The sequence below is a fragment of the Pristiophorus japonicus genome, chromosome 22 (assembly GCF_044704955.1).
Source record: "Pristiophorus japonicus isolate sPriJap1 chromosome 22, sPriJap1.hap1, whole genome shotgun sequence".
In the NCBI taxonomy this organism is placed as follows: Eukaryota; Metazoa; Chordata; class Chondrichthyes; family Pristiophoridae; genus Pristiophorus; species Pristiophorus japonicus.
This window is the reverse complement of record NC_091998.1, coordinates 43,040,901-43,061,926: the sequence shown is the minus strand read 5'-3', so window position 1 is coordinate 43,061,926 and position 21,026 is coordinate 43,040,901. Positions and strand designations below refer to the sequence as shown.

The 21,026-nt window shown below is 44.7% G+C and overlaps 1 protein-coding gene and 1 long non-coding RNA gene across 55 annotated transcripts in view; one reads left to right on the top strand and one right to left on the bottom strand.

Annotated features, from left to right (window-relative positions):
• LOC139234980 (uncharacterized) overlaps nucleotides 1–21,026 on the bottom strand; it is a 198,163-nt gene that overhangs the window by 117,753 nt on the left and 59,384 nt on the right. The window lies entirely within an intron of this gene.
• The window catches only part of LOC139234976 (calcium/calmodulin-dependent protein kinase type II subunit beta), a 315,635-nt gene that overhangs the window by 242,853 nt on the left and 51,756 nt on the right, over nucleotides 1–21,026 (top strand). For 24 of the 47 annotated variants that reach the window (XM_070865995.1, XM_070865986.1, XM_070865984.1 and 21 more), the window contains one exon: nucleotides 20,049–20,081. The exons of the other annotated variants lie outside the window; for them this stretch is intronic. In XM_070865995.1, the coding sequence (XP_070722096.1) occupies nucleotides 20,049–20,081 (33 nt within the window). The remainder of the gene's footprint in view (nucleotides 1–20,048; nucleotides 20,082–21,026) is intronic. 47 annotated transcript variants of the gene reach the window in all.

Below are 21,026 nucleotides of genomic sequence, written 5' to 3'. Positions count from 1 at the left end.
CGTGTAGTGAAGGTGCTCCCACAGTGCCGTTAAGGAGGGAGTTCCAGAATTTTGACCCAGCGACGATGAAGGAACGGCTGATATATGCCCAAATTGGAATTGTGTGACTTGGAGGTGATGGTGTTCCCATGTCCCTATCGAAGAAGTCTTGACGAGTTGCTGCAGTGTAGAAGAGGGTTTTCTCCATCAAAAGTAGTTGAGCCTCAATAATATCATCCAGTTCATGCGGGTTTTTAAAAAATATATATTTTTTGCAATTTGCACAACGCTTTCTGTGAAGTTCTATGGACTTTTCAGTAATGGTAGGACATTGAAAGGAATGGCTTGACAATTCTGGTTGAGCAACACAAGTGATCTGATTTCTTCTTCCTGTTGCAGTAGTGGAATACCATTCATCCTCTCCACCAGAAATCATCTCCAAAATAGGAATATTGTGGCAAAAAAAAAACAAATCCATGAATAGCTTTTATTATTCTGCTGTACGGGGCGTTATTTTGATATTGGAAAGCAAGTAAGAAGTGAGGAAGTGTAACTAAGATTTAAAGAGAGTTGGATAGAGGATGTTTGTTTCTTTGAGTGGAAAAAAGATGGTCTTCCCAAATTCTTAATTTCACACATTCCCAATTTTTTTCCATTTAGAATGCAATCCTTTCCATGACCAGGGTGCTTTTCCCCAGTTAACATCTCTGCTTGTACACAATTTATGGCTTTTTCTGCCCACGTGACAGAACAATATTCTGCATTTAGCGTTTTTTCCAGTAGACTGGGTCTAGTGCGAAGAGTATGTAATCCACGGTTCATCAGCAAAGAAAGTCCATTTCACAGAACTTGTGTGGAGCAGCAAGGTGTGCTAAATGTAAAAAAAAAACCCGAGTTTAGTTGATGCACTGAGAATACACGTCAGGTCCATCAGTATTTGTAAGTGAAGGTTCATGCATTGGACCTATTAACAGAACTCAATTCTGAGCAAGATCCTCTGCCAGAAAGGGTATCAACTTTTGTCTTTACAGATGCTGGTGGACCTGCCATGTATTTCCATCAGTTTTTATTTCAGTTTCCACGTTTCCTTTTGATCCTAATCTATCAAGACTTTTGTGAATAAATACTGGACTCTACTTAATTGGAAGGGATTACAAGGCAATAATTTAAAACAGCAAGTCTGGTGACTTAGTTTATCATTGGCAGATTGAATTATTACTTAGCTTTGACTGCCAGAATCACACTGTTCACAATAAGTATTGTGCATCGTTATTTACTATTGGTTTCAAACTATTTTTGCTGATCTAAAACCAGATTGTTGAGCGAGATTGAGCAGGCAGGAAAGAAAGACTTGCATTTATATAGCACCTTTCACGAACTTAGGCCGTCCCAAAGCGCTTTACAGCCAATGAAGTACTTTTGGAGTGTAGTCACTGTTGTAATGTGGGAAACGCGGCAGCCAATTTGCACACAGCAAGCTCCCACAAACAGCAATGGCCAGATAATCTGTTTTTGTGATGTTGATTGAGGGATACATATTGGCTCAGGACACCGGGGATAACTCCCCTGCTCTTCTTCGAAATAGTGCCATGGGATCTTTGACGTCCACCTGAGAGGGCAGACAGGGCCTCGGTTTAACATCTCATCCGAAAGACGGCATCTCCGACAGTGCAGCACTCCCTCAACACTGCACTGGGAGTGTCAGCCTGGATTGTTGTACTCAAGTCCCTGGAGTGGGACTTGAACCCACAACCTTCTGACTCGGGTGAGAGTGCAGCCCACTGAGCCATGGCTGACAGGGACATAAATATAAACATAGAAAATAGGTGCAGGAGTAGGCCATTTGGCCCTTCGAGCCTGTACCGCATAATAAGGGTGATTTGTAGGTGAAAGTAGTGCAGGACCTGAAGGTTTAGTGCATGACTGATGCTTATTACTTCTGAGCATTTGTTCTATCAATGAATAATTAAGAACTGAGCATAGTGCTCTGTTGTTGTAGCTGCAGTCTTGCGTTATGCTATCCAATAGGATTTTGGTCATATAATTGGGCTGGCAGTTTAACAAGTTCAGTCGCCTTCTCTCCCCCGTCACACACACCCTTCTGCCACCATCTTCAGCAAAATCCAGTTATAAAATGACCAGCATACATCCTCAGTGGTGGCACTGAGTAGAAAGAAGCAAGCCACAGAATGTGATGGCAGAGTGGAAGGATGGGTTGGTTTATTGAGGTGACTACATTTTGTTACTTAACTGGCAGGCATTACAGTGCCCACCATGTCTGCCCAAAGCCATTAGTCAGGGATGGGAAGAATTAGGAAGGGGAAGTGCTCTTGCGTGATATTTTTGGTTTTGTTGGTTCCTATGGGTATAAGAAACAAAAGCAGGAGTCAACCATTCAGCCCTTTAAGCCTGCTCCGCCATTCAGTAAAGCTATGGCTGATCTACCTCAACTCCACTTTCCCACCATATTCCCTTAATATCCAAAAATCTATCAATCTGTCTTGAATATACTCAACAACTGAGCTTCCACAGGCCTCTGGGGTAGAGAATTCCAAAGATTCACCACCCACTGAGTGAAGAAATTTCTCCTCATCTCAGTCCTAAATGGCCGACCCCTTATTCTGAGGCTGTGACCCCTGGTTCTAAGACTGAAAGTTACCGATGCGTCCAAAGTCTACGGAGCAAAAAGTCGTCCTCCCGTCAAAAATGTTGGTGAAAAACTGGGCATCAATACAATATTCTCAACTGGAGCAATTTTGTTCCTTCATATTTCAACCGTCAGACATGTGTATTACTGTGCATGTCAGAAACACTCTGCATTTGTTGTGGCTGGGACTGAGATGTGCAATTCTGAGAAATCTTTGGTACAAGACATAGTAATAAATCTCACTCAGCCCATACATACAATCCAAGAAAAAGAAGTGTACACTCAAGCAGCCTCTTTCCCAAACATCTACTTCCCCATGTATGTTAAACATTAGTAATTAACACTTTTATGTGCGAGAAAGATCCAAAGAAATTAAACATTCATGGGCACTGAGCAAGCCATTCAATGGGTAGCAAATTTTAAAAAACAGAATTAATAAGCTGCCAATTTAGCTGTGTTACTGAACACCACAATATTCAAATCGCAGACAATTGGAGTTTTGGCAGCATTCTTTACTCGATTTATTATAGATGTATTGAGCAATTAGGAAAAATTGTTTTTAATAACTTTATCAGCATTAAAGGGAGCCAAACTCCCAATTTGAGAAGCAAAGACAAACGGTTATCAGATTCTGTGCAATTGGAATTGCCCTGCGCTCTACTATTTGTTGTCCTAATCACCGAGACCCCGAGAATGTCACTGATCAAGCAATTTGCCCATGGACACCTAAGCAACCAGCTCTCCTCTCCCCCCCAGTGAGATCATGATGGCTGACCAAAGGCAGGCTAGCACAAGATGTGCTTTTAATCTGGAGAGTGTTGGTTAAATTAACAGGTGGCACCCTGCTCCAGAATTGTTGGAATATACTGGAGTATTTCAGGAGTGGCAGGTTGAAGTTTGCAAATGGAGGCGCCTTTAGCACTCACAGTAGACCATAAAACCAATCGGTTTGTTTAAAATGTTTTGTTAGGCCTCACTGGCCCCAGTGGAAGATGCAAGTTAGTCAGTGAAGATGCTCACTGGCATTGATGTATTCCATGTTGGTTCCGCATTTATGGTAATGAGGTTGGACTCCATTGCTTTGGCTATTTACATAGAAAATGACAGGCAAGACCCTTACTCTGCTGTAGAAACATCAGCTCCCACATGGTCAAACCAAGTAACCAAGCTCTTAGTTTCAACAGCTTCTCTCAACAAATCGTGACATGGCAGATGATGACCATATTAGACGAGGCCCCACTGTGGCACTCATAGTAGATGCAAGACCTTTCTGTGACTATTATGTCATGGTCATTTTTAAAAGCCTATGTATTGCTTGTTGTTGCAAGACTCCTTCGTTATGCTAATAGGGTTTTGGTCATATAATTTGGCTGGCAGATTAACAAGTTCTGTCACATTTCCTTCCCCGCAACACAGTTAATTTTTAACTAGTTTGATGAGCTGGACCATGGTATTGGGTGCAAGAATTGAACGATTATAACACTGATTGGAACTTCCATGAGTATTTGGATCCAAGGTGGAGAAAAAGAAAGCCACAAAGATGTGATATCTCTTACTGGTGTAGCATGCACTCGTTTTGTCTCCATGTAGTCGTATAGCTCCAGAAAACTGTGACTGAGGAGCTACATCATCCCACATGGAGGATAGGTCGGTGTGACAGCACAGGTTGCAGGTGCTGTCACGGTAACATGGTCATTACCGAGAAAGCAGAAATGCAAATTTGACGCGATGTTTCTTCCCAAAGCCCCATTAAAGATTATTTGTGGGGAGGAGAAAGGAGGAAATTGAAAAATACAGTCACTCTGCTGCTTACTCCTGAAAGAGTGACTCAGGAGGTACGGTTCCAAAGGCACCAGTGGCTCTCCAGTACCTCCTTTGAGCATCTGCTTATTCTAAAGCCCTCGCCTGTATCTTCCACCACTTTGTGCAATACTCTAACTAAATTACACTGTTGGCAAACGCAACTTGCCAGCTTGGAACCCAAGAGAAGTCTGCATGATATAGTACCTTTTAAAATGCATAATGTCTGTGCAAAGCACTTTTATGCATTTAAGTGTTCATAGTGCAAGGAGCTAAGACTATTATGACCAGCGGTACCATTTTATTCACAGGTTTTTGATGCAGCACAGCACCGTATTCCTTCTAACATTTTGCATGTTGCAGGTTTGCACTGTAAAGTATTAATTTTGTTGGGATTCCTCGGGAGGTGCAACCATTCCCCATTTGCCCTTTGTTTGCAAAGGCTGGAACATTTCAAAGCCTCTGCATTGTGTTTATTGGGCCTCAAAATCATCCATTTTTGCCCTGTGCCTTCTCGAAACCAAATCCAGCGTAGAACTGTATCCTCGCTGTGCCCCCTCAGATAACGTTGAACGAGGTTGAATTGGCATTGCTGTCTGTCACAATGTGCCACGCTCAACATTGAGTATTCAGCAGAAACACTGCACTCCCCAAATTATTGGTGAACTGAGCGCAGTAACTGTGTTGTGAAGGGGCCTGTGCTCTGTCGACCTATCTAGAAACGGTCTTTTAACTGATACTGTCCTTTCTTTCTCAAAAAGCAGGAATGGTTTGAAGCATTTGTATATGTTTTACTGAGATTATTTTCCATAATATCTGCTTCCAGGGATTAATCCACTCAGTACTTTTTATTTCTTGACACTTGTATCCCGATGCCAGTTGAATAGGATTTGGTTTTCCTTCTCTCGATTTGACTTCAGTTTCTTCTGCGCACTTTCAATGAAATATTGTACGTTTCTGGATGAGCTTTGCCAGAACGACCTGGTCCTTTCCTCAGTCACTAATTGGCCAATGTCTTGAGGATTGAAAAGTTAATTGATTCATTGCTAGCCTGTTGGTGACTGTTGCCTGACCGTGAAGGTGTGCTGTGAGCGGGGCACAGACCCGCACCCTCGATTACCCATTCTGTGAGGCAGAAGGTCCGGAGCGGAGGCCCAATGCTTCCCCACAGAGAGAGGGAAAGAAAGGAAGGGCGCAAGTCAATTCACGGCCTCGCAGTAAGTCTACCTCTCCTCCTGCACAAGATTGGCAGGGAAGGATTTAAAGGGGATGAATTAGCCATCTTATTAAATGGCAGAGGGGCCAGATGGCCTACTCCTGCTCCTATTTCTTATGTTAATTACTTTATAAAGGAAAATTGAAGGGAAGAGGGCAACTACAAGAGAGAAAAGAGGACAGCTCCAAGTGTCTCGTTATAACAACTGTGGATTAATCCTTGGTTTTAAAGGTGTGCAGAATACATTAATGACACTAATGCTCCGGTGACTGGTTTCAGAGAAGTGTAACGTTAACACACAACACAGCAACAATTCCATATGGAAGCACAGAGAGAGTCATAAAGGTACACACTGCAACATTCAGGTCCATCCTTACATTCTGCATGACCTTCTATCCTTTACATAAAAACCCTTATTTGAACAAGTCCTTTGCTCATCCATTTTGTTACAAGGATTATTGTTTGTTTTTAGCTTGGCATTACAGGGAGGGGTAAAAAAAAAGAAAGCTGTTAAGGGCGCAGTATTGTTCACCTGTGTGGTAGGGGTTTTTACATCTACCTACAGTCTTGGTTTCTCTCTTGCTTCCTTTTGACAGCACTCTGCCCTGTACTGTCCCCTTCCCTTTTATTTTTTTAGTTTGCCATTAGTCTAACCAAGCTGTGCTTCGCTATCCCATCGATTGGTCTGCTGGAGGGATGATGGCAAAACCAAGTGGACATGCATTCTGGGTTTAAAAACTGAATCTGCATAATTTTGTACTGAGAGGTCCGAGGCACCCAACGAGAACCTTCGGCTCCTACAGCGAAGTGCACCTTGCCATGACGATACTTTAGCAGAGAAGTGGGCTTTATAAATTATCAGCTTGCACCGATAACGCCTGCCTCAGCACTTTTACTCGAGTTGGGAATTGAAGGATATTTCTGATGACCTCGCAGTGCAGTCAGTGAGAAGGTCAGACATGGTGACGGCAAAATGACGAAAACCATAGCCCTTAGAAAGGGGGCATTCCCCCCCGCCCCCCCCCCCCAGCTTTCACCAAATGTGCAGGGAAAATTGAAGGAGAGAAAGTTGTTTTTTTGTTTAAATAGTCAAGGGCCCATTTGACAACTTCCTAGCAGGATTGCTGCTGGTACCACTCAGAGAGCAATGTAGATTACGTTATTTATTGCTTGAGTAGAGAATCCTCTTTTTATGAAGTTACGTTTTCCCCTCCACCCCCTTCTACCTTCCCAGGCTCCAGGCCCAGGAGGCTGTTCTTTTCCCAGGCTGCAGGCCCCTGCTTTTCAGCCAAATGCCAATAAAGAAGTAAGTGAGGGATGAGGGTCTTCAGTTCTGTGGAGAGACTAGAGAAGCTGGGATTGTTCTCCTTAGAGCAGAGAAGGTTATGGGGGAGAATTACCAGAGATGTTCAGAATGATGAAGGGTTTTGATAGAGTAAATAAGGAGCAACTTGCAGGAGGGTCAGTAACCAGAGGACACAGATTTAAGATAATTGACAAAAGAATCAGAGGGGAAATGAGAATTTATTTTTTACGCAGCAAGTTGTGATGATCTGGAATGCACTGCCTGAAAGGGTGATGGAAGCAGATTCAACAGTATCTTTAAAAAGGAAAATAGATATAGACTTGAAAAGGAAAAATGGGGAAAGAGCAGGGGAGTGGGACTAATTGGACAGCTCTTTCAAAGAGCCGGCACGATGGGCTGAATGGATTCCTTCTGTGCTGTAAGATTCTATGATGCTTCTGATTGTGGCTGAGGAACAGGCAGAGTATCTTGTTAACCTAATGAACTGATGAGTCTCCTGTTTGGAAAATGTTTGAGTTGAGATGGCCTGTCGCAGATATAAAGATTACAGACCCTCTTCATGTTAAATAACACAGCTCTTTAAGCTCGTGTTAGTAGAGCTGTGATGAATGCCATTGTTGCCACTTGCTCTTTGTTCCCGTTTACGTTTCCCCTGGTGGTGAGTTTCTGTCCTTATCCAGGCCCGCGGGTTGGCGTAGTGATATTCAGGAGCCTAGTCAACCCGTGCTCCTCACACATGCCTTTTATGACCAGTCTCTTCATGAGGAGCATTGCCTCTGGGACAGGTCATTCGCCGGACCCAGCAGTGAGAGAATGGCACAAAGTGAGGGAAGAGACTTGCAGGAACAGGGAAAGGAGTATTTTCCCCAAATGTGCTTAAAATAATTATAGCCCACATTAACAAAAATCTTTTAACGTACAATTGGAATCAATAAAGGTGCAAGAACTTACAACAAATATATTTGCCTCAATCTAGATTTTGGAAGTTCATATTGTAAGCTGTTAGACTTGCAACCTTATTTGATAAAGTCTACGTACAATATCAGAACCACAACTAGAACGCTCGGCGGTAGTGAGTTTTTTCTTCCAAAGTTAATGGACCCCAAACAGTCCTGCTCGGTACTGCTATATCACGTAGAATTGCCACAACATCGCCACAATTTAATTTGACCAGTAGTGAACAGAACGTAAGTGAAATAACAAAGGACATACTTGGATTTTGGGAAAATTATGAGATGGTTTTGTTGCTCACGAGGCAATGAATCATTAAAATCTTGAACTCAAATGTTTTTCGAACCCCAATGTATATTCAATCAAGATTAATTTCCATTCATCCTCCCCCGCCCCCCAAGTTTAAATGGAGTAGCAATGAATGAGTGAACAAGAGCAATTTGAGGTGCGTGCGGGTGGACCACATTCTCAGATAGTCATCACTCCTGGTTAAAAGGCAGACTGCTGACCACCGTTTCCCATCATCCCCTCAAGCAGTGTCGTCTTTAAAGATATATTTAGCTTTTTTTTTAAATCGCATACATGCATTAATAAGAATATTGGTTGTTCGTAGTAAATTCAGCATTTCTTGTCATGGGCCGTTGGTGATTGTATTTCAGAGCTGTTAGCAGTCATTACTAAAGAGAAATGTCATATTGTGGCAGAGTTATTCATTCAAGCCTCCTGCACATGTGGGCGTTACCCCTCTTCCCCCAAAGTGCAGGTAAGGATGAGAAACCCAATCTGCGGTCTGCAATCTGGCTTAGTTTCATTTAAGTCATTGAGACCCATCCAACTCCGTACCAAAGCCGAGCCTTTTAAAACTTCCCCCAATAGTTTCACTATTCTCAACAAGGCTTGTTTGGGCCAATACTTTACTAAATTAAACGTCATTTTCAGGTGCAACCAAGATTTTAAAAGCCACAAGCATTAGTTGGGAATCTGTTGAAATAATTCGATTGCAATTGATTGGTATTGATTTAAAAAGTCAGGAGACTGAGGTCTATGTGTGTAACAACTACTGTAAACAGTAACAACAAATACCAATGCTCAAGACGCAATCACAAGGAGACAGATTTCTAGCTCGCATCTTTTTGAAAAAAATGTATAAGGAAAATGATACTTCTCCTAAAATACTTGCATTAATCCACTCAAGTTGCTAACCCTGACAATGCATTGACTAACTGAACCAAAGGTATGGCCCCTAGACACTACCAATTGTTCAGGGCACCTGATCCAGCTCACTACTCTTATTTCTGATTTCTACCACATAGACTCTTGAGCAGTTGATTCTGCCACAGTCCAGACCAAGGCTCTGGTTAGACTTCCTGTTCCAAGGCACCTGCACACACTCAGCCTCCTACCCTAGTTGCCATTATGATGTTTATTTTATTATTTTTCAAACAAGTTATTTTGTTCTCTACTCACACCATTTTATTGGTTTCCACACGCCACACACCATCCATGGCCAAAACAGTAGGAGAGTTATCTCCTCCCACATTTCTCACCATGTTGCTCTACTGTCAGCTTCTGGACAATGCAAAACCATATCCATCCTATACTACAACAAGAGGCAAAATAATATCCCACCCACACTACAAGTTACAAATCTATATCCCACCTACACTGCAAGATACAAAATTATATCCCAACCACACTACAAGATACAAAACTATATCCCACCCACACTACAAGATACAAAACTATATCCCACCTACATTACAAGATACAAATCCATATACCACCCACACTACAAGATACAAAATTATATCCCAACCACACTACAAGATACAAATCTATATCCCACCTACGCTGCAAGATACAAAATTATATCCCACCCACACTACAAGGTACAAATCCATATCCCACCCACACTACAAGGTACAAATCTATATCCCACCCCCACACTACAAGATACAAAACTATATCCCACCTACATTACAAGATACAAAACTATATCCCACCCACACTACAAGATACAAATCCATATCCCACCCACACTACAAGATACAAATCTACATCCCACCTACACTGCAAGATACAAAACTATATCCCACCTACACTGCAAGATACAAATCTATATCCCACCCACACTACAAGGTACAAATTTATATCCCACCCACACTACAAGATACAAAACTATTTCCCATCCACACTGCAAGATACAAATCTATATCCCACCTACATTACAAGATACAAATCTATATCCCACCCACACTACAAGATACAAAACTATATCCCACCTACATTACAAGATACAAAACTATATCCCACCTACATTATAAGATACAAATCTATATCCCACCCACACTACAAGATACAAAACTATATCCCACCTACACTACAAGGTACAAAACTATATCCCACCTACATTACAAGATACAAAACTATATCCCACCTACATTACAAGATACAAAACTATATCCCACCTACATTACAAGATACAAAACTATATCCCACCTACACTACGCTACAAAACTATATCCCACCTACACTACAAGATACAAAACTATATCCCACCTACATTACAAGATACAAAACTATATCCCACCCACACTACAAGATACAAAACTATATCCTACCTACACTACAAGATACAAAACTATATCCCACCTACACTACAAGATACAAAACTATATCCCACCTACACTACAAGATACAAATCTATATCCCACCCACACTACAAGATACAAAACTATATCCCACCTACACTATGATGCAAAACTGTATTCAGCCTAAACTACAAAATGCAAACCCTTAACCAACCTACATTGCAACAAGATGTAAACCCATATCCAACAGACACAACCAGATGTAAAATACCCAGCTGGAAGAGAGCTAATTGGAGAAGGGATCTAGCACAGGTGGACTAGAAACAAAGGTTGGCCAGGAAAACAGTAAATGAGCAATTCAAGGCCGAGATACTTTGGGTACAAACCAAGCATTTTCCCATAAGGAGGAAAGATGGTGCATCCAAAGCTTGAGCTCTCTGGTGACACAGTAAAAGGAGGTTTATGACAAATGTCAGAAAATCGGCCAAATACAGAGTTCAGGGGGAAAATGAAAAAGGATATTGGGGCAAAGAGAGACTATGCAATAAGATTAGTGGTAACATAAAAGGTAACCCAAAAATATTTTATCACCATATTAGAAATAAAAGGATAGTTAAAGGAATGATGAGGCGAGTTAGAGACAATAAAAGGAAATCTTCTTGTGAAGGCAGAAAACATGACTGAGGTACTGAATGAATACTATGCACCTGTCTTCACAAGAGAAGAGGATGAAGTTAATGTTGCAGTAGAGATATTGGATAGGATAAAAATAGATAGGAAGGAGGTGTTAAATAGGTTGGCATCACTTAAAGGTAACATATCACCCGGTCAAGATGGGTTGCATCGTAGGTTGCTGAGGGAAACTAGGGTAGAGATAGAAATAGTTCGGACAACATATTTAATCCTCCTTGGATATGGGCGTGGTGCCAGAGGACTGCAAATGTTACACTCCTGTTAAAAAAGGGGAGAGGGATAAACATGGTGACTACAGGCCAATCAGTCTAACGTCAGCGATGGAAAACTAGAGACTACTGTCAAGGACACATTATTTCTCACGAGTTAATAAGGGACAGCCAGCACAGATTTGTTAAAGGCAAATTGTGCCTTACTAGCCTGACTGAGTTCTTTGTTGAAGTGACAGAGAGAGTTGATGAGGCTAGTGCAGTAGATGTATATATGGACTTTAAAAATGCAATGTATAAAGTACCACATAACAGAATTATTAAAGGGATAAAAGAAACTTGAGTACGTAATTGGTTAATGGATAGAAGTCAGAGTATTGGTGAACGGATAGTTTCTGACTGGAGGGGTCAGTATTAAGACCATAGCTTTACTTGTTATATGTAAATAACCTAGGTTTGGGTATAGGGAGCATAATTTTGAAGTTTGCAGACAATACAAAACTTGCCAACATAGTAACTAGTGAACAGGCAAGTAGCAGACCTCAGGAGGACATAGACTAGTGAAATGGGCAGTCACATGCCAGATGTAATTTAGTGTGAAGTGATGCACTTTGGAAGAAACAATATGGAGAGGCAGTATAATCTAAATGGTATGATTTTGAGGAGGGTGCAAGAGCAGAGGGACCTGGGGATTTCCTATTCACACACCTTTGAAGGTGGCAGGACAAGTTGATGCAGTTAAGAAAGCACATGGGATACTTGGCTTTATAAATAGGGGCATTGAATACAAAAACAAGGAATTCATGCTAAACTCTTAGGGGCCGAAATTGGTGGACATACTGCCGCGGACCGCCGACATAACGACCCAAAATCCAGAAATGTATCAAAGAATACAGACATACCACCCATATACCGCTCAGCGGGAAATTCATCAGTGACATGCATACTGTTCGCCCACAAGAGCACCCTACAGATCGCCCAAAAGACCAACATTGGTAGCATACCACTGGAGCTGCACACCGTCTGAAAGAAGGTGGTTTTATGCTGATGGTATGTCGGCGGTATGTAAATTACAATGTTTCCCCCCCCCCCCCCCCCCCAGCGATCGATTCCTCCCCTCAGCGATCTTTCTCTCCACCCCAGCAAATCTAATCCTGCCCCCAGCGATCTAATTCCCCCCCCCAGCGATCTAATCTCTTCCCCCCCCACCCCTGAGAGATGTAATCCCCCCACCCCCGAGAGATCTAATCCCCCACCCCTGAGAGATCTAATCCCCCCACCCCCGAGAGATCTAATCCCCCCACCCCCGAGAGATCTAATCACCCCCATCCTCGAGAGATCTAATCACCCCCCATCCCCGAGAGATCTAATCACCCCACCCCAAGAGATCTAACCCCCCCGAGAGATCTCCCCACCACCCCCGATAGATCTAATCCCCCATGAGAGATCTACCCACCCCAAGAGATCTAACCCCGAGAGATCTAATTCCCCCCACCCCCGAGAGATCTAATCCCCCCCACCCCCGAGAGATCTAATTCCCCCCACCCCCGAGAGATCTAACCCCCCCCACCCCCGAGAGATCTAATCCCCCCCACCCCCGAGAGATCTAATCCCCCCCACCCCCGAGAGATCTAATCCCCCCCACCCCCGAGATCTCACCCCCCCACCCCCGAGAGATCTCATCCCCCCCACCCCCGAGAGATCTCACCCCCCCCACCCCGAGAGATCTAATCACCTCCCACCCCGAGAGATCTAATCCCCGACAGATCTAACCCCCCCCCCCGAGAGATCTCCCCACCACCCCTGATAGATCTAATCTCACAGGAGATCTCTACCACCACCCCAAGAGATCTCTACCCCCAAGAGATCTCTACCCCCAAGAGATCTTTACCCCCGAGAGATCCAATCCCCCCACCCGAGAGATCTAATCCCCACCACCCACAAGAGATCTACCCCCCCCACCCCCGAGAGATCTAATCCCTCCCATCCCGAGAGATCTAATCCCCCCCACCCCGGAGAGATCTAATCCCCCCACCCCGAGAGATCTAATCCCCCCAACCCCCGAGAGATCTAATCCCGCCCACCCCCGAGAGATCGACCTCCCCCCACCTCCGAGAGATCTAATCACTCCCCACCCCGAGAGATCTAATCCCCGACAGATCTAACCCCCCCCCTGAGAGATCTCCCCACCACCCCTGATAGATCTAATCCCCCAAGAGATCTCTACCCCACCCCAAGAGATCTCTACCCCCGAGAGATCTCTACCCCAGAGAGATCTAACCCCCACCCCGAGAGATCTAATCTCCCCACCCACGAGAGATCTAACCCCCCACCCCCGAGAGATCTAATCCCTCCCACCCCGAGAGATCTAATCCCCCCCCACCCCCGAGAGATCTAATCCCCCCCACCCCCGAGATCTAATCCCCCCCCACCCCCGAGAGATCTAATCCCCCCCACCCCCGAGATCTCATCCTCCCACCCCCGAGAGATCTCATCCCCCCACCCCCGAGAGATCTCATCCTCCCACCCCCGAGAGATCTCATCCCCCACCCCGAGAGATCTAATCACCTCCCGCCCCGAGAGATCTAATCCCCGACAGATCTCACCTCCCCCCCCGAGAGATCTCCCCACCACCCCTGATAGATCTAATCTCCCAAGAGATCTCTACCCCCACCCCCAAGAGATCTCTACCCCCGAGAGATCTCTACCCCAGAGAGATCTAATCCCCCCACCCACGAGAGATCTAACCCCCCTACCCCCGAGAGATCTAATCCCTCCCACCCCGAGAGATCTAATCCCCCCCACCCCCGGTCGATCTAATCCCCCCCACCCCCGATCAAGCTAATCCCCCCCACCCCCGAGAGATCGAATCCCGCCCACCCCCGAGATCTAATTCTCCCCGATAGATCTAATACCCCCCACCCCCGATAGATCCAATACCCCCACCCCGAGAGATCTAATCCCCCCCACCCCTGAGAGATCTAATCCCCCCCACCCCCGATAGATCTAATCCCCCCACCCACGATAGATCTAATCCCCCCCACCCCCGAGAGATCTCCCCACCACCCCTGATAGATCTAATCCCCCAAGAGATCTCTACCCCACCCCGAGAGATCTCTACCCCCGAGAGATCTCTACCCCCGAGAGGTCTCTACCCCAGAGAGATCTAATCCCCCCACCCCCAAGAGATCTAATCCCCCCACCCCGAGAGATCTAATCCCCCCACCCCCAATAGATCTAATCCCTCCCACCCCCGAGAGATCTAATCCCTCCCACCCCCGAGAGATCTAATCCCCCCCACCCCCAGAGATCTAATCCCCACCCCGAGAGATCTAATCCCCCCAACCCCCGAGAGATCTAATCACCCCCGATCGATCTAATCCCCCCCACCCCCGAGAGATCGAATCCCGCCCACCCCCCGAGAGATCGACCCCCCACCCCCGAGAGATCTAATCCCCCACCCCCGAGATCTAATTCTCCCCCATAGATCTAATACCCCCCACCCCCGATAGATCTAATCCCCCCACCCCCGAGAGATCTAATCCCCCCCCACCCACGATAGATCTAATCCCCCCCTACCCCAGAGAGATCTAATCCCCCCTACCCCCGAGAGATCTAATCCGCCCCACCCCCGAGAGATCTAAACCCCCCCACCCCCGAGAGATTCCCCCTCACCCCGAAAACCGTGAAAATAAATAAATAAATAAATAAATAACAATACAAGTATAAATCAATCAAAGTTACTGCACAAAACAATAAAAAATCCTAACATACCCGGAGACACTTACCTGCGATCTGACATCGGCAGTCTCTGGCTGCCGGACTGCTCTTCTCGGCGGGGGGGGGGGGTGGGGGGGAGAGAACGGAGGTCGCTGGAAGATTCACCGACTGCCGAGAATTGGGCGGTCCACCAAAGTTGGGCCCTTAGAAATCACTGGTCAGGCCTCAGCTGGGATATTGTGGGCACCACACATTAGGATGGATGGCAGCTTTGGAGAGGGTACAGAGGAGGTTAACAGGAAGATACCAGGGATGAGGAGAGAACAGCTATGTAGAGAAGCTGGGATTGTTCTCTTTAGAGCAGAGAAGGTTAAGGGGAGACCTAATAGAGGTATTCAAAATTATGAAGGGTTTTGATAGAGCAAGTATGTTTCCTCATGTAAGTGGGTCGGTAACCAGAGGTCATGGATTTTAAATAATTGGCAAAAGAACTAGAGGGAAAATGAGGAGAAATTTCTTCACACAGAGGGTTATGATGATCTGGAATTCACTGCCTGAAAGGGTGCTGGAATTGGACTCCATGGGAACTTTCAAAAGGCAATTCCACATTTGCAGAGTTACGGGAAAGAACTGGGCTGTGGGACTAAATTGGACTCAAAGAGCCGTCATAGGCGCAACGGTCCGAAAGGCCCCCTGTGCTGTAAAATTTTATGATTCCATGTAAACCCATATCCAGCCTACACTACAAGATACAACCCCTATCCAACCTATAGCACAGGATAATGCAAAAGCATATCTAACCTACATTAAAGGATGCAGACCCATTGCAACATACACAAGATACAAAATTATATCCATCCAAAATAACAATATGCAAAACGATTTCCAACCTAAACTACAAGAAAACTATATCCAACCTAAACTATGAGGTGCAAAATTATATCCAACCTACATTACAAGAGACTAAACTAGATCCAACCTAAATTGCATAAGATGCAAACCCATATCCAACCTAAATTATTAGATGCAAATCCCTTTCCAACATAAAGTACAAGATATAAACCCATATCCAACTTCGATTACAAGATCTCAGAGGGTTGTAGGACTGTAGGAAGTTAGAATAGAGAAGGGGTGAGGCCAAGGAAGGACTTGAAAACAAGGATGAGAATTTTAAGATCGAGGTATTGCTGGACCGAGAGTCAATTTAGGTCAGCGAGCACAAGGTGATGGGTGAACGGGTCTTGGTGCGAGTTTGGGTATGGGCAGCTGAGTTTAACATGAGCTCCGGTTTACAGAGGGTTGAAGATGGGAGGCTGGCCAGGAGAATTTTAGTAATCAAGTCCAGAGATAGCAAAATCATGGATGTGTTTCAGCAGCTGAGGTGGAGACAGGTGATATTATAGAGGTGGATGAAGGCAGTCCTTGGTGATGGAGATGATATGGGGTCAGAAGATCAACTCAAGGTCAATTAGGTCAAGGCTGCGAACAGTCTGGTTCAGCCTCAGACAGTGCCCGGGGACAGGGATAGAGTTGGTGATGGGGACCAAAGGCAATGGCTTTGGTCTTCGCAATATTTAATTGGAGGAAATATCTGCTGTCTAATACTGGATGGTGGACAAGCAGTGTGACACTTCATAGGCCGTGGAAGGGTCAAGCGAGCTAGTGATGCCGGGTGAGAGCAAGACCTGCCCCAAAGGCCGCTTCAGTGCGTCATTTCACTCTGCAACAGGTTCCCTGGCATACGAGTGCAGCTCAATGAATTGACCTGTTTTCCCTTTTGCGCCAGGATGGGACTTTAGGACTCTGCTCCACATGTCCTTCTCAAAGCTACATTGGGAACTGAATTTTGGAGAACCAGGAGAATTGTTAACTCCAGGACACGTTTATTTCAAAAATAGACCTTTTTTTGTTGTGAAGACTCACATTTCAGAGTTATTTTTTTCTCTCTCCTTTAGTTTAAGTATTCCTTCAATGTACACCATCTACAGCTGAGGGTCAGCTGGGTGGGTGAACCAATCCCAAACATCTGACAATGAAAGTGTGCACGTGTGTCCCACGTACAATCACTCACTTTTTGGGGAAGCACCTGCCTTTTTGTTCAATGCTTCCCAGATTGGGAATTTGGTGTGGAAGATTGAAGCTGATAATTGAAGTCCTGCCTCTCTGAGACATTGCCTGTTGGCACCCGGGAATCAGACCTTGAAGCACAAGTGTAACCTTTGGCTGGGATGGGAAGAGAACAGAGATATGGCCCTTGCACCTCATTCGTAACCCATCTCCTGCCAGTCAAGCATAGGACAGCCGATGGTAGATAAGTGCTTAGGGTGAGGACAAAGAGTAGCCAATCTTAAAAAACACCCATCAGAAACTATTACTTTTAAGTGATAAAAGATTGCTCGGATGCCAATGCAACGTGCAAACCCAGTCCTTGTGTAACAAAACACTGAAGGAGGTGGTTGGGTTAAGGTGTTAACAGCTTTGAAATACTGAAGTTCAGTCCATTAAAAAGCTGTGCAAATTTCAACTGCGGCTTTTAGACTCCACCATTTTTGTTCTTTTATTTAAACTTCAAATGGGTAGAATGTTCAAAGACCACAAAAATGTAGATCTGAAGTACTGTCACTGGATGCAAAAGAGAAATTGAAAGGTTCTATTCTCCAACACTGCCACACCTCTTGTTGGTGATCACAGGCAAACCAAATTGATCAAGGCATGTACTTAATAAGCTTCAGGAATAAGAGAGAAAATATGTATAATCCTTTTTTTTAAAATTGCGCTCTAGGAAAGAAGAATTGTAGTGTGACCCAGCCTGACTCTCACCCAGGAAGCCTGGGCCCCCCGAGACCCGAACCCTATCCGACAACTGCCCACCTCAGTTGGGAGAGTTCTGCCACCTAGTGCTACGGGTACCACATCGAGCGTCCCACAGCGTGGTAGGGGAGGGAAGGGAGGATGAGGGGACCAATGAGCTGGCCTCGCCGCTGCCTTCTGGAGATGGACCTGCCATGACTGTTGGATGGGTCTGTGTGGCGCCAACTGCTCCAGCCTCCATCCCGGGCCACCGGGGTAAGATTGAGGGAAAGTGGCAAATGTCGAACAGAAAAAAAGAAAATGGTCAAATAAAAATAAAATCCATGAATTAAATCCCATTTAGGAACATTTTTGAGTTTGAAGGGGGTGGGGCGAAGGGAGGTTTAAAATTGACCATCAGTGATGTCTCACGCAAAATGCATGATTGAAAATAGCTCAACCAATGTCATAGTTTATACCAAAGTGTATGCATGTTCACAACTCTTCCTTTGAGCATTCTACCCGAGTATGGAATGACCCCTTTCACCAGTACAGACGCACTCTTAATGGCTCTTGAGTGGAGTCGCCTCAGAATTTAAATTCACAATACAAGACTTCTCTTCCTGTGACACAATTAGATTTGGCTTTGATTTGGTATTCTTCCTGTGACGTATTTGCGCAGGAGATTTGTTCAAATTGAAATGCTTTCAAAAAAGAGCACTTAAGCAAACCTTTCAACAAGTTGTCTTCCATAAGAGATTGATTTTAAATCCACTGGGCTGATGAAAGGGTGGAAAAAGCTAATTTTTTTTGATCTATTCTTTGATTAATTGTAATTTATGCTACAAAGCTGCAGCATCTCTTTTATGGTTGACCCTGAATCTTCCAGAGAGTGATGTTCTAGACTCTCCACTTGCCCTCCCTGTCACGACCTGATTCCTGGCCACATTGTCCTTCAACGAAGCAAAAATCTGGTGACCGGACTGGATGATCCAATAATGGCCTCGGCTCCGCACAAAGATCACCGGGATCAGTACGGACAAGGGCTGCATTCAGTCTTGTCTAGTTCATCCTTCCATAGAGTTCCGCAGGTCCCCCAACATAGCAACTAACTGACTCTGGGAGAACTCCGGCTTTTCCCTAGGCTACCCTAACCAGAAGGCCATTATCAAACATGCAGGCAGCAAATAGATTTGTTATCCATTGAAGAGAGAGAACCATTGATGGAGATGAGCAAACAAATAGACACGGCCATGCAATTTGGTTGACAAACTGGTCTCAGTCCACCTGTCACAACTTTTGCTTCTTTTGACCACATTTACTCTCATTCCTTTCCCCTATTCTCCTCCCTGTTGTTGCTTGCGTCCTCTTTGTGCCAGGACCCCCACTTCAGGCCGGCTTGTGTCTTCAGCGTTCAGTCTCTGCCCTCACCTGTCAGAAAGGACAGCAGTGGAGCTTAAACCGTAGACTTCCTCACAAGCGGGCCTATGGTGCCATTCAACAGTGGCCAACAAGCCAAGGGCACTTTGCAGAGTGGAATCGTTCTGCCTCCCTGCCCCTCATTTCTTCATTCCCCCACCTTCCTTACGAGCTAAATTACATCCCCGTTTCCCACCTCTTGACCAGTAGATTCCTCCGCTTCACAGCTTTAGAAAAAAAAAATCAAAATGGCCTAAAACAAGCAGAACGAGGGGAAGTCACGGATGAGGGACTATCAAAACCAAGCTGTAGGCAGCCTTGGTGAATGTGCAACAACCCTTTCTCCAGGGACTAAGCAGATTAGGAGGTGCATGATCCATAAATAACGAGGTGCTGGATCTCCCTCCCATTCCTGCAAAGGGACGAAAACTGTCCCAGAGTCAAGATCCATAGCGTTCACTGGATAGACGTTCTGTTTTTTGAGCTTCTGAGAAAGGGATACTGCAGCTTGATACCTGTGTTTGAAGTCGTATGATTTGCACTTTTTTCAGGATTTCAAGGCATTTTATTTTCCCGACAATGTCCTTTTTAAAAACACTGACCCTGAGAATTAGTCTTTAGGATTGTGTACCTGATCTGGACCTGGTGTCAGGAAATCTGCCACATGTGCAACAAGTCACCATTTCTTGTTCTTTTTTTTCTTTTCCTCGTATCGGTCTCTATTCAGAAAAGGAAGTCAAGTTCCAGTGTTCAATTAATGGTGAGGATCCTTTTGAAATTTCAAATATCACTTCACGTTAATCTTACTTATTCTCTTTCCCCCCCACCCCCCCTCTCTTCTCTGCCAGGAGGTGACAGAGTCATCTGTGTGTGTTTACAGCTTTTCATTACTTAAATCCCCATCAGAATAGCAAGTACCGAAGTCTGTGCATGTTGACAACGGTTAGAGATCCATCTTGGTAAATGGCATTGAACTGTGGTCTAACACCCCCTTCCTATCTCTCTCTCTCTTGCTTCCTTCTCCTTCTCCATTTGCTTCTACCTGCAAGGTTCAAAAATGTACTTACTGGATTACTCTAGCACCCGGTAGCAGAATTTAAAACTTCGCTGGTTAGATAACCCAACCGATTGCAAGTAACAAAAGCAGCGTAAGAGTGATTAGATTGGATTCTCTGCATCTTTTTTTACAGTGTGTGTTTATGTATTAACTTTTGGTTTTACTGTTGGATCTTTGTTGCTGTGAATGAACGTAAAGCGGGAAAGAATGATCCAAAGCATACTTGACAAATGTGGCATATGATGAGGATTCCCCACTTTGGACAGCAATTGAAGAGCCATAACCCAGCCCACTACAGCTACTTAAAATTACAGTTCTAAATTTGCTAAACTTTCACAGAGTTCCCAGAAAATGTCCCTCCCCATTAAATCATTAAAATACTTACATTTATATAGCGCATTTCACAACCTCAGGGCGTCCCAAAGAGCTTTACAGCCAATGAAGAACTTTTTTGGATTTGTAGTGTTGTAAAGTAAGAAAACACGGCAGCCAATTCATGCACAGCAAGCTCCCACAAACAGCAATGTGATAATGACCAGATAATCTATTTCAGTGATGTCGGTTGAAGGATACATATTGGCCCAGGACACTGGGGAGAACTTCCCTGCTCTTCTTCAAAATAGTGCCATGGGATCTTTTATGTCCAGT